At 40.0% G+C, this 12,635-nt stretch overlaps 1 protein-coding gene across 1 annotated transcript in view; it reads left to right on the plus strand.

The window, feature by feature from the left end:
* The first annotated feature begins 541 nt into the window (after positions 1 to 541).
* The window catches only part of LOC104540498 (E3 ubiquitin-protein ligase Itchy-like), a 13,111-nt gene continuing 1,017 nt past the window's right edge, over positions 542 to 12,635 (plus strand). The window contains exons 1-10 of the mRNA XM_010184322.1: positions 542 to 630; positions 2,997 to 3,135; positions 3,579 to 3,703; positions 4,549 to 4,686; positions 6,336 to 6,378; positions 8,391 to 8,560; positions 8,955 to 9,195; positions 9,921 to 10,016; positions 10,908 to 11,082; positions 12,070 to 12,136. Coding sequence (XP_010182624.1) covers positions 561 to 630; positions 2,997 to 3,135; positions 3,579 to 3,703; positions 4,549 to 4,686; positions 6,336 to 6,378; positions 8,391 to 8,560; positions 8,955 to 9,195; positions 9,921 to 10,016; positions 10,908 to 11,082; positions 12,070 to 12,136 — 1,264 coding nt within the window. The 5' untranslated portion in view covers positions 542 to 560. The remainder of the gene's footprint in view (positions 631 to 2,996; positions 3,136 to 3,578; positions 3,704 to 4,548; positions 4,687 to 6,335; positions 6,379 to 8,390; positions 8,561 to 8,954; positions 9,196 to 9,920; positions 10,017 to 10,907; positions 11,083 to 12,069; positions 12,137 to 12,635) is intronic.

Raw genomic sequence — 12,635 nt, forward strand, 5'->3', positions numbered from 1 at the left:
GTGAAGCGCTTTGTAGAATTACACCCCCATCTGTAGACTTGATCTGGCCAAGTGAAGACACAAGACGTACAGAAGCAGGTCGCTCTCAGTTTGAAATTCACTTTTTAATTTACGAATTCACTTTCACCTGTTTTTTCTACTTGTGGGTTGTGATTTGTTGGCTGGTTTTTTTTTTAACCAAGTACTGCTTGACATGGTAGATAAACTTTTTACCCAGGACTTACGGCATCAAAACAGGCAGATAGATATTTTCAGACATAAGAGGTACAGCAAACTTTGCAGTAGGAATATCGCTCACAATCAGTTAAGGGACAAAATCAAAAGACCTCTTTTTCCTGGGACACGAATATTTACAGACCTTGTAATAGTGGAGACTGAGCGCTTTGACAACCGTTTTCTGTACTTTAAAGAAATGGAAAGGAACTGGAAAGAAAACTGGTGGTTTTGTCTGCAGTGTAATGTATCTACATGTCAAAACCCAGATGATTTAATTTTGTAGTTTCTCGGGATTCTAATATTTGCATTTTCTCTTAATCCAGATTCAGGATCCAGCCCGTGGTATGGCTGGCAGTGGATCCAGAGCAGGACCGTCCAGTGGGTTGTCCATGAAATCACAGCTTCAGATCACTGGTGAGCCTCTTGAAAGGATGTGTCTTTGCTGGTTAGAAATGTAAACGTGTTTTTAAAATGAAACGGAAGTTCCTGGTGGGGTGCATTTCAGGAAGCTGAGTTGTACAAACACCAAGAGAAGCTGCACGGTAAAATTGATGGCGTTGTGCCGTCATTAGTTGGCAGAAATACAGCTGGTTTAGTCAGGATTTTATCCAAAATGCATTCTGAAATGGTAGAGATTTTTTTTGTGTTTAAAAAAAGGAATAATTCTTTTTGACTGCTGTTCAGTAAATGAACGATCCTCTTTGAAATGTAAGAATGTGATCTGGTACTGTTTTCAGTTACTCACACCTGACATAACACCAGATGTAACACTTTCTCCTAGCAATCTTTTTATATCTCAAGCGAAATGAATGTAAACTGCTGTTCATTAAATTTCCCTACTTCTCTCTTGTTACGTGTTTTTATGGCCACCATTGTAAGGAACTTTAATAAAAGTGTTGGTGAGAATAATTACTGTGATTGAGCACCCGTAGACTGCATAGAAATGGATTTACTTTCGCTTTGCTTCTTGCAGTGCCCCACCAACAGAGCAGCTTTTGAAACTTAAATGCCGAATTTTCTTCACTTTTGCTCTCTGACAAATTTTAGGAAAGCATAAAAGCTGAAGGCTGGGAATGGGAGATCTGTGGATGCGTGCAGGTCTGTGTTTAGAAGTATCAAGGGTAAATTTTGCACCCTCAGTGCAGATGATCTTGTGGGTGTATGCGGAAGTTTCAGAAAGTTAATGTTGCAGAGATGAGTTGTCAAAAATAGATGAGAAACCTTTAGAGCAGAAAGGGAACTCAGTCAGTTACTCTGGCTGTAGCTGGCACACTGAGGGCACAAACTTGTTTTTTTTCTCAGTAGGCCATGGGACTTTAAGAGAAATCTTGTCCCTACAGATTGATACTGGAGAGAAAAATTGAAGAGGTTTGGAAGGAGGAATATCCTCCACACAGCGATGGAGAGCAGAGCTAAGGGTTGAAATGACTGTCAAACGCTTGCTCCATTAAAGGCCAGTGACTCCCATAAAGACTGAAGTTAAAGAAGTGTCTCAGTGGTTACAGTTGAGGCTGATTGCTGGAGATGTTGAGGCATGAAATGCTGTAGTATAGAAGTGGTACATATTAAAATATGGATATGGATTTCCCTTCCCTAGAAGGGAGGGGAAAGGGAGCTATTTGTGAAAATTAATGTTAGCTAACTGAGGTGAATTTCTGTAAGATGTCTGTAATGCAGAGAGAAGGAGTTTCCCTTGGGAGCTGTTGAGAGCAGTTTATACTAAGCTACTTCTCTAAAGCTCTGAAGGAGCAGAGACTATAAAGGGAATCTAGGTAGATTAGCCATATGGGCTTCAATTAGGCGTCTTTTCTTAAGGAAGCAGTGCAGTGCGGTGGATGGTGACAACACAGCAGACCAAGTTGTTGTTTGTTAGAAGAGCCTGAAGTTCTTTGGCCAATTGGAAATTATAATAAATTTGTTTTAAGTACTGTTTTGTGAGTTTAGTGATGCCAAGGAGTTGAAGAGCACTCCTGATCTGATGTCAGGGGTCGAATTTTGCACAGGTATGCTGCTTTGACTGCATGGTGGTAATTCAGGACAGGAGCATTGCAGTCAGTGATGCTGAATTTAAAAAAATAAATGAATAAGAATAATAATAATTTAAAAAACCCAAAACCAACCAATCAAACAAAAAAATCCCCAGAAAAACCTTAAACCAAAACCAATCAAAGAAAAAAAACCAAAGCACATCACCCCTTACCCCCAGTAAAGCTCTGGAGCTGCAGGCCCTGTGCAGGTTTTGTTGTCTCTGGAGCAGTTGGTAGTTGTTGGAACTCAGAGTTTGCCTTTAGTTGTTATCTTTTCCTTAAGTTTGCTTTGGTACAGAAAGCTCAACACAACATTCTTTGTCTTAACGATCTTTTCACTGCAAGTGGTGATGTTTTTCCACGGGTCCTTAATGAGAGACCCAGATCGTGTTTTGAGGTTTTTAATGGACAAATGTCATCAACTCCAGGAATTCTCTTGGCTGCTGATTGACAGGAGGAGGTTGTGGGGGATATTTTCTATTTTCAACACCTAAGTGCTTTTGTGGATCTTATTGATTGTATAGTCTCATGCTGTAGAAGTACTGTAGCATGTTGTAGGCATTGGTGGGAGCTGTAGCATTGTATAAAATGATCTGGAGTGCAAGAGCACTTTTTCCATCTAATATATTGGTCTTGAGCATTATTGTCAGACATCAATGACCTGATACTTGGATAATGAAGCACACAACTGAAAAAGATGATTTGCAATTGAAATCTTCATGGGTAAATTATTATTTTTCTCTTTCTTAACAGTTATTTCTGCAAAACTGAAAGAAAAAAATAAATGGTTTGGACCTAGCCCTTATGTGGAAGTCTCAGTAGATGGACAGTCAAAGAAGACAGAAAAATGCAACAATACAAACAGTCCGAAGTGGAAACAGCACCTTACAGTGTAGGTTTGATGGCTTTGTGCTCCATTTTGTTTGAAATAATTGTTAGCATTTCCAAGTACTTTCCTTTTATGAGACATCCTAAATTTTTCTGATAACCTCTTCAGAAAGCAAATTTGCCGTCATCTTTGTGTGAAAAATTCTCCCATCAAGGTACACAAATGCTGAACGCTCATGAAATGTGAACCTACAGGAACCAGTCTTTTTTTCTAACCCTGGTTCCACTCAGTCGATAATTGGTATTTCCCTTAAAATAGTAATAACATAAAATGTACTCAGTCTGTGAACAGTCTTGCAGCAGTCCTGATTTACCTGACATAAACGTGACCACATACGTGAATGCGATAATGAGAAATGGTTTGGACAGTTGAAGTAGCTTGCTCAGTTCACCCACCTCCCCTGCCAAGAAATGCCCTTATACAGCGCTCAATTTTTGTCTTTTCAGAATTGTCACTCCTGTAAGTAAATTAAACTTTCGAGTCTGGAGCCATCAAACATTAAAATCCGATGTCCTGCTGGGAAGTGCAGCTCTGGATATTCATGAGACTTTGAAATCAAACAGTATGAAACGTAAGTATGAGATCAACGATACCTTGAACTACTGCAGATTCTGCGTGGAATCCTCTGTTAATGGGTGCTGTGTGCAACTCTGAGGATGTCCCTGGAGAATTCCTTTTGTTGCTACAGAGATTGCATTTGTGAGCGTCCTCCTACGTTTTCAGTGTAATCTTTTTTCATTCTACGCAGTCTGTGATGGTATCATTGAAAACACGGTATTACACAGAATCACAGAATCCCAGAACGTTAGGGATTGGAAGGGACCTCAAAAGCTCATCCAGTCCAATCCCCCTGCCGGAGCAGGAACACCCAGATGAGGTTACACAGGAAGGCATCCAGGCGGGTTTTGAATGTCTGCAGAGAAGGAGACTCCACAACCTCTCTGGGCAGCCTGGGCCAGGGCTCTGTCACCCTCACTGAGAAGAAGTTTCTTCTCAAATTTAAGTGGAACCTCCTGTGTTCCAGTTTGTGTCCATTACCCCTTGTCCTATCACTGTTTGTCACCGAGAAGAGCCTGGCTCCATCCTCGTGACACTCACCTATGTGCAAGAGTGAAAGGCTGCTTCAAAGAGCGTTTCCTTTTATATAGCTTAGAAATGAAAACTCTGATGTGCCTCTGGTGCTAGACCAGGAAATGTCTGAAGTTACTTTTGTTCTAAATAAGTGCTATAGGGATAACATAAAAATGTAAAATATATAAAGCTGTGGAGAGACAGAGATGGCTGATGTTTGGTTCCTTGTTTTGGTTTTGGTTTTTTTTCCTTGGTTGCTGTGTTCTGTGTTTGGCTTCTTGAATGAAATGCACCTTTGTGGTCACGTAGTAAGATAAACTCCCATTCTTTTCTGTGCTTTTTCAGTTGAGCAGGTGGTGGTGACGTTGCACCTCGTTGGTGACAGAGAACCAGCAGAGGTGGTGGGAGATTTGTCTGTCTGCCTCGATGGGATGCAGGTCGATCCTGAGCTCCTAACCAATGGTGACGCCTCAAGCACAAGAAGTAAGTAACTTCCAGTTCAAATGTGCCCTCTGAAAATATATCTGTATGCAAAGCTTTAACACAGTGTTTTAGTAATGATAACCAGTGGTTTCTGTAACTTCCTGTTTGTAGAGACCAGAACTCTTACCCATTTTTATTTGAGGTGGAGTTGTAGTTCACAGTGAAGATTTTTAGCCTTACTGTAATGAAAATAAGATCAACATCTTTATTTTCTAGACTTTGCTAACTTCTGTCTAGCAATCCCAAACTTTAACGAAAGCCTCTAGCTTCCCTGAATGTTTAATAACATCATAAACAAAAGAATATAAAATAAGTTAGTTTGATATAATAATAACAGTAGTAAGTATTCTGCTCACTGGGAATCCTGGGTTTATATTATTTTTTTCTTAAAATATGTCATTTAAATGAATGTCTTCATAGATTTTTGTTCTCTGTGGAGCACTGTAGAGAGGATCCCACTATTCTGTTTAGTTGGTGTCTTCAGTTTCAGATCACCAGTATGATTTTTAACTGAAAATCTTGAGCACGTGTTAAAAGGATCCCTCACGTGATCTGATGGTGGGGGTTTTTTCTGTAAATAAAAGCCAGACGCTGGGATTGTGTGGGGTTTGTGGAGCAGGGCTGAGGTTTGTTGGTAGAAGTACCTAGTGAAAGTAACAGATTTCCCTCTTATGCAGTACTTGGGTTTCATCTCTGCTTTCTTCCATTTCTTGACATTCACCTATTGAGAAAAAGGTGCTACCAAGTAGAAGAAATACAAATGTGTTGTTTATTGAGATTTCTGCTTCTGGGATTAAAATCACTTGCACGCACAGCCCAATAACAGCACATTACCGTAAGCCTTTACGTGACGCCATCCTTGTTGTTGGTTTAGATCTGTACGTAGTTCCCATCAGAATTGATAGCTGATTTCTTTGTTAATGGCATTTGCTTAATGTTATGGGAATAAAGTATTTGTGCTGTCTACGTGAATGAGGAGTTCTGCGCTGCATATTTAAGTGTTGCAAATGCTGGCACAAAAGGCAAGTGTTTCCAAGCTGTCTGAATAAGCAGTCGCAAAACGTTTGCAGATCTAGGCTGTGCTGCTGTAATTCCATCTGGAGTGCAGCCATATTTTGTACCTGCCTGAATGGCTTTGTGTAAAATGGTGTACAGAGGACGGGAAAGGTCCAGGTTAGAGAGCCCCAGAAAGCAAAGCCCCTGCGGTTGCTTGCTGGTGAACCAGAGAGATTTTGGAGAAGTTGTTGTCCTTTCTGCTCTGCCGGTCGTCATTGAAAAGGGAGAAAATAGGAGAAGTCAGCTCCTTGAAGAATGGAGAGCACTGCTTGATACTGCCACAAAGACAGGAGACAACGTGATTGTCTTTGGGAATATTCATACCATCAAATGGTATCTTCTTATGTCCTCCATAAGGTGAAAATAAAACTCCCAGTGGCAGTGGTTTAAATAAAATGTATACACACACGTGCGTCTAAATAGAGGCATGCAGAATATATGCAGTTTTGAAATAAGGTGGTGGATAAGCAGCACATAGTGGATCACCTCTACATGTGAAAGAGATGTGAGCATTAAAGACTGCTTCTTTTATTGGCAATTGTTCAGGATGTTGCTTGTAATTCTGCTGTTAATTTTTCTTTCTGGTGTTTAAGGTCCTACGCAGAGTGATAGCTCCAAAGTAAGGAACGAAACACGGTAAGACTTCTTTCCTCTTTCTGTTTTTAGATTGCCTTTTAGTGTCTGCAGTTTTGAAATAGGAATTGTATGTTTTATAAAGACAACAAGTGAGCAATTTCTCAGTATACCCTGCAACAGTATTGGTTAAGATCCGAGCATGTGCGAAACAAAAGTACTGTACCGTTGTACCTTCACATCTTAAATTGTTTTCCATATGAACCCCATCTTTTAGCTTCAGTTTGCCTCCATATCTGACTGATCCTCTGGGTTTTTTTTTCTTTTTGTGTTCTTCATCCAATGATTAACCAAAATAAAATAAAACCGAAAATGAAATCGTACTGGTGAGTAGATGGCAGTGGTTATTTTTACACTGTTTTGCTTTGTAGCGTGGAGGTATCGGAATTATATTTAGCTTTGTTAAGAAGATAGCAAAAGCTGTCTGGCAGTTGCAGTGATTTAAGGTCGATAGCAGATTATGTGCCCTGCTGCTTGGTGGGATAAAAGCGTGACTGTACTTGATGGTAGATTAACCTGCAATGAGCACCCTGCCACTTCAACTAGTTCCCAGTACTACAAGTATTTTAAGGGTCGGTCTGTACAATGCACAGTGCTCTTTGATGACATCTGGAGTAGCTAAGTCAAATGTCACTGTTTTGTAATAGATCATGGCTCTTAGCTGTGTCATCTGAAGTCTTTCCATGAAAGATTTTGTTCTGTTTCGTTTTCATGCTCAGAAGAATGCTTCTGCACTTGGATTTCCATACTACCCGAGTGTGTAACAGTGTATTAATTACAGTAATAATAGCTGATTCGGGTTTAGTACCAGCCAGCAGGGTTTTCAGTGTCCATTAAAGTTCCATTTTGAGGACCATGTAAATTATCTACAATGTGTCTAGCAGTGGTTATCGTTACGTGTATAATAGTTTTGATACGCATTGTTACACCTTAAGCAAACCGGTCAAATACACTGAAGATTAAAGGTTGTACTTTTGACTTCCATGTTCAAACAGCAGCAGGATGCTTTCTGAGACTGAGGAAAACCAAGGCTATCGCTCTGACAAGCTTCAGATCACTGAAGATTTGTACATGTTTCATAGCTGTTAACTTTGGCGTTGGTGTGGCATGGTATGAATTGTGCACCACACCTGGTAGAGAGCAGAAGTGTGTTTGACAGTGATACTGAGGTCAAAAGTACATTACATTCTACTTGATCCTTGTGATTTACTTAGGCTGAGCTACTGCTGTTTATTTTGTGTATATTTAAAGGTGCTGGGCTGAAACCATAACCTGTGGTGTTATTACAGGTGGCCTATGTGCTTGACCTGCCAATCCACTAGGATTTTAGTTGACAATCTTTTTATTTTGCTGAACGTATTCTGAAAATAAAATTATTTAGAAGTAAATATGTAGATACATGTAACTCCTTAAGGAGCTACAAATATATCAAGAGTAATACACTGCTAGGTATAACTGAACAGTACAGAATGGATGAGGGCTGCTGTTTAATTTTTTAATTCTTCTTAAGTTGAGAAGCTTATATTCATAGCTGTTGATCAAAACTTCAGGGCTTACTCCTAAATTCTTCAGTGCTTTCTAGAATTGAGTTTAGGGGGAAAACTGAAGCACTCTGTGCGTGCTGAGCGTACGTGGAGCAAACGTGCACGGGCTGTGCTCAGGCCGTAGTGAGCTCCCATCTCATTTGAGACAAGTGGAATTCATGGACAGAAACAGCTGAGCAAAACCCAGAGCCTGGACCTAAAGGCAGGTGTACTGAGTTGGGAAATGGGAGAGGAGATTCCAGTGACAGATGTTATATACACCTACTTCACAATCTTCTCATCAGTTGAGGTTTCACATACCTAAGGAGATAAACTTAGTATGTTTATATGCAGTTGTCTAGGTTTTTATGATGATTATGAACGTAAGACTCTCACCTAGTCATAGCTGTTACATTCTAGTGTCTTCCATAAAGTTCGGTGTTATCTATGCAGTATTAAAACAGTTCTCCTTTCTGTCTTTTCCTGCAAAAGGACTAACTCAAATGGCCTTGAAAGCTGTGAAGATGCTGCTCCCAGTGAAAACAAGACTGTTAACGGCAGCGATTCCCCATTGCTCACAAATGGAAACTGCAAACCTGCGAGACCTCCCAGGCCTTCGAGACCACCTCCTCCCACTCCCCGCAGACCCACGTCAGTAGCTGGTAGGTTTTGAACCTTTCATGCTTATTATCTCCTAAATCATTATTTGAGGTAATAAATGGAGAATAATTAACTCATCAATGCGAGAAAGTAGGGGTTTTTGTTTATAATTGTGAAGTGTTTACAGGATGCAGACAACTTGCTTTGGTAAATATAATGGATTCTACCAGGAATAGAAAAATTGTGCCATTGATGGCAGTCATTGGATTAAAGCATTTTTACAAAGAGACAAAGTTGCTTTTTAGTTTTTGTGCTAAGCTTTTTGTGGCTGTACGTGTGCACTTTAAAACACCAGTTCTTGCACGGTTACTTTTGAGGTTTACAACTAAAATAGATCAGTGATAAATATCAATTAAAGGCTTTTTTCCCTTCTGTTTGCTCTCTCTGATATCACAGCAACTGTAAATGGTCCTTCATCCTCATCCACATCCACAGAAAGCGATGGGACCAGTGCGGGATCGCTGGCGGGTCCAGCTGCAAATTCATCGGCAGAGCAGAGCCCTCAGGGGGCAACTGCTGCAACAGCAGCTCCTGCAACTGCTGCGCTCACCACACCTCCAGTGTCAAGGCAGGTCCAGACAGTAAATCCTCCAGCACAGACACTTTCTACAGTCAGTCAAGGTCCTCTTCCACCTGGGTACGAGTTTACTTCGTTTTATTTTATTTTGTGCTGGTATTTCTGGTTTTACTTTATTTTACTTGATGAGGTGTAACAAAACATTCAGAATATCTGCCTTTTGCTGCATAACAAAAATCCTCCCTGATATTAATTTGGAGGTTTTCATAACTGTTTTGTCTAGTAGGCCTTCAAGCGTGGTTTATTCAAGAAAAGAATTAATCTTTCAGAAAATGTTGCTGTGTCAGTATCCCAAATGCTGTTTATACAGAAAATGTCACCAGTGCCCTTATGATGAACTCTGTGCATACGTGAGCTGTGCAAAATTCGCATGTTTGGAGGATTTCAGTTGAATTAGCGTTACTCTAAAAGGAGATTATGCTCTACAGGTGATTCTGTTCAACAGGTTCTTGATAAAATCGATATTGAATACAAAACTTGGCTTCATTGCTTGCTAAAATTGTGTGCACAGGCATGAATTTTAGCTTCAGTTTGATTGAAGCTGAAGGTTCTCCTGTAGAATATTTTTTGTATTCTAGCTGACATAGAATTACTGTTGATATGAACACTGTGCCACTGTATGTTGTTCAACATTTTGGTGCATCTCGTGAACCAAGCGTTCATTTCAAGCATTTTATTTAGAAATAAGCATTTTATGAAAACAGACATTTTTCGTCCTTATACTGCAGATGAATGGTTGGAGTAGTTTGATCTGGAGGAAGCTAAAAATACTCTTCTATTTGCAGTTGGGAGCAAAGAGTAGACCAGCATGGTCGAGTATACTATGTAGATCATGTTGAAAAAAGAACGACGTGGGATCGCCCCGAGCCTCTTCCTCCCAGGTGAGCCAGGATCAGCCATCCGATTGTTTAGGATATGTCTGGATTTTTCAGAAATTAATTAGCTAGAAAGCATGTTTGTAAACAGAAACGTGAACCCCGTGCAAGTAATTGCTCCAGGTTGTCTCCAGGGAGTTCTGCAACGTTGCGTTGTATATATTTATGTATATATTGCAGCTCATGCTCCAGTGGTTCATAGGCTGTACAGAATTACAAAGTAAAAACATGTGGGATAGTAAAGAGAACTTGATATTAAAGAACAAAACCTGGCAGACGGTCTCATAAAGGGAACCCACCTGTCATACTCGATTTATTTTATAGCTGTTTGAGAGAATTTGCTGATGTATTGCTTAGACTTATTCAGAATGATGTTTTCAGTCAAGCTTTGTAAATAGAACTTATCCTATATGAACTGAAAATCATAAAAAACCCCAACCCAAACCAAACCCCAATGCCTGCACCTTCCTTTTCTGCCAGATCGGTGTGTGAGGAGATCTTGCATTGTACAGCCCAAACTGTCAGGGTTTTTGCTGACTTTTTAGGAGAAACCAGCAGATTATTGTCGTGCGGTTTGGGCAGGATAAAGGCAGTGTTGAAGGTTGTAGCATTGACAGTGATTTGTTTAGTTCTTGAAAACTAAAACAAAATATCCTGAAAGTACAGTAAGTGGAATGAGTTGAGCTTAGTGTGGTATGCAACAAAGTAGAAGTGATTTTGCTCAAACAGTTTTAGCTCTTATGTGGTTTTGGTGGAGGATGAAAATAGAAACAAATGTCTGCTGATGAGCCCATGCTTTATCTCCACTTCCAACCTACTGCCTGTTTGCCTAAAAGTGCTTCTGAGCCCTTAAAACTGTCTGCTGTTGAGAACTGTTGCTTGTACTTTTTTGAAAAGCTGGGAGCGACGAGTCGACAACATGGGAAGAATTTATTATGTTGACCACTTCACTAGAACAACGACGTGGCAGAGACCGACGTTAGAGTCTGTCCGAAACTATGAGCAGTGGCAGCTTCAGCGCAGTCAGCTTCAAGGAGCTATGCAGCAATTTAATCAGAGATTTATATACGGGGTAAGGAATGTAATGATGACTGTAAAGGTTAAGTAAGAGAGAGATCTCTCAAATTTTCAAGCCATTAGTTTGTGTTCTGCATATTGAGAATACATATGTGAGTGTGGGCTTCGGGCATGCTTGTGGGTGGCTTTTCTTCATAAGGATACCAGCCTTTGTAATGGTTTATTTTTGTGATAATTTAGTCTCTGTGTGTGTGTAGCACGGCAGGAGGTAATAACTGGTAACCTTAGTTCATGTCCTTGCAATGTCTACATGCAGTGTAATGGTTTTTCTTTGTCAGCTGAAGGTGTGTGTATAGGTGGTGTTCTTTGATAAAATTTATGTACAATATTGATAAAAGCCATTGGTTTAAAACAAAGTGCAGCTTAGTAATAAACTGGTTTATTTATATTGTGTCTTACATTGGCTTGACCAAAGTCCTGAAGGTAAGCAAGCTCACAGGACGTTTATTTCTGCTTTGTGTAAAGTGAGATATGCACAATGAACGTTATGAAAGCAGGGAAATTGAAAAGAATCCTTCCAGAATTTTAAATCTGATTTATTTTTTACCTCTGATGAGTTGTAAACTACAGATAACTCCAGTTCATGGTACTAGTTTATAATAAATGGTGTGGGTTCTAGATTTGCTGCATGCGTAGAGAATAAAAATGGACCTCCTAAATGGTGGTAGGGGGAACTGTACTGAATGCAGGATTGAAGTGGTTTGCTCTCTGCTTGTTCTGGGTGCTACTGTACTAATTTCCCTTCTACGTAGGCAGGAACACTAAACAAAGAAGAATTATTTTCTTGGCGCTGTAGTTAATGAAGCGTGCCAAGGTCTGTCAAATAGGTCCTCTCTGCAGAGAAAAAGAAATTCTTGGCATCTTTGCTTATATGTAACACTTAAAAAATGCATTTACCTCAATAATTCATGATGGTTATGGTAGAACATCTGGAAAGCAAATGAGGAGTCATTAACGCACCATTTGTTTGTGTGACTTGCAGAACCAGGACTTTTCATCGACGCAGAACAAAGAGTTTGATCCTCTTGGCCCCCTGCCACACGGATGGGGTAAGGCTGACTTGAAAGTGTTTTGTAATGCAGCGTAATTAAACATTAAAGCATGCCCCTGCCAAATGATTGTGTTAGCTGTTCTAGGCTAGTTTTTAAAAATTAAAATCTGGATTAAAAATCTTTTAAAATTAAATCTAATCAAACGCGCTGTTAAAACAGAACCCTGACAGGGATGTGCGATTTCAGAGTAGATTAGAAACTAGAAAGTATTCTGGTTTACTGCCTGTAGTGATCATAATGGCTGCTTTCACACTGCCGTCCTTTGTCAGCCGCTGTCATTAGACACGATTCCTCCCACTGTCCCATTCCTGCCCATGGAATGGTGTCAGATTCTGGCCTGTTTTTAGAGTTTGTTTTCTGTATTCTGGATTTCTCTTGCAAGACCAAATAAAAATTGCAGAAAGAGCTGCAAAATGGTACAGAAGACCAAGACCATTTATCATGAGCTTTGTTCAGTCAGGGGCATACACTAAACTATCTGAGACAAAATATTTCT

This window comes from Mesitornis unicolor, unplaced genomic scaffold, assembly GCF_000695765.1.
Source record: "Mesitornis unicolor isolate BGI_N332 unplaced genomic scaffold, ASM69576v1 scaffold27265, whole genome shotgun sequence".
Lineage (NCBI taxonomy): Eukaryota > Metazoa > Chordata > Aves > Mesitornithiformes > Mesitornithidae > Mesitornis > Mesitornis unicolor.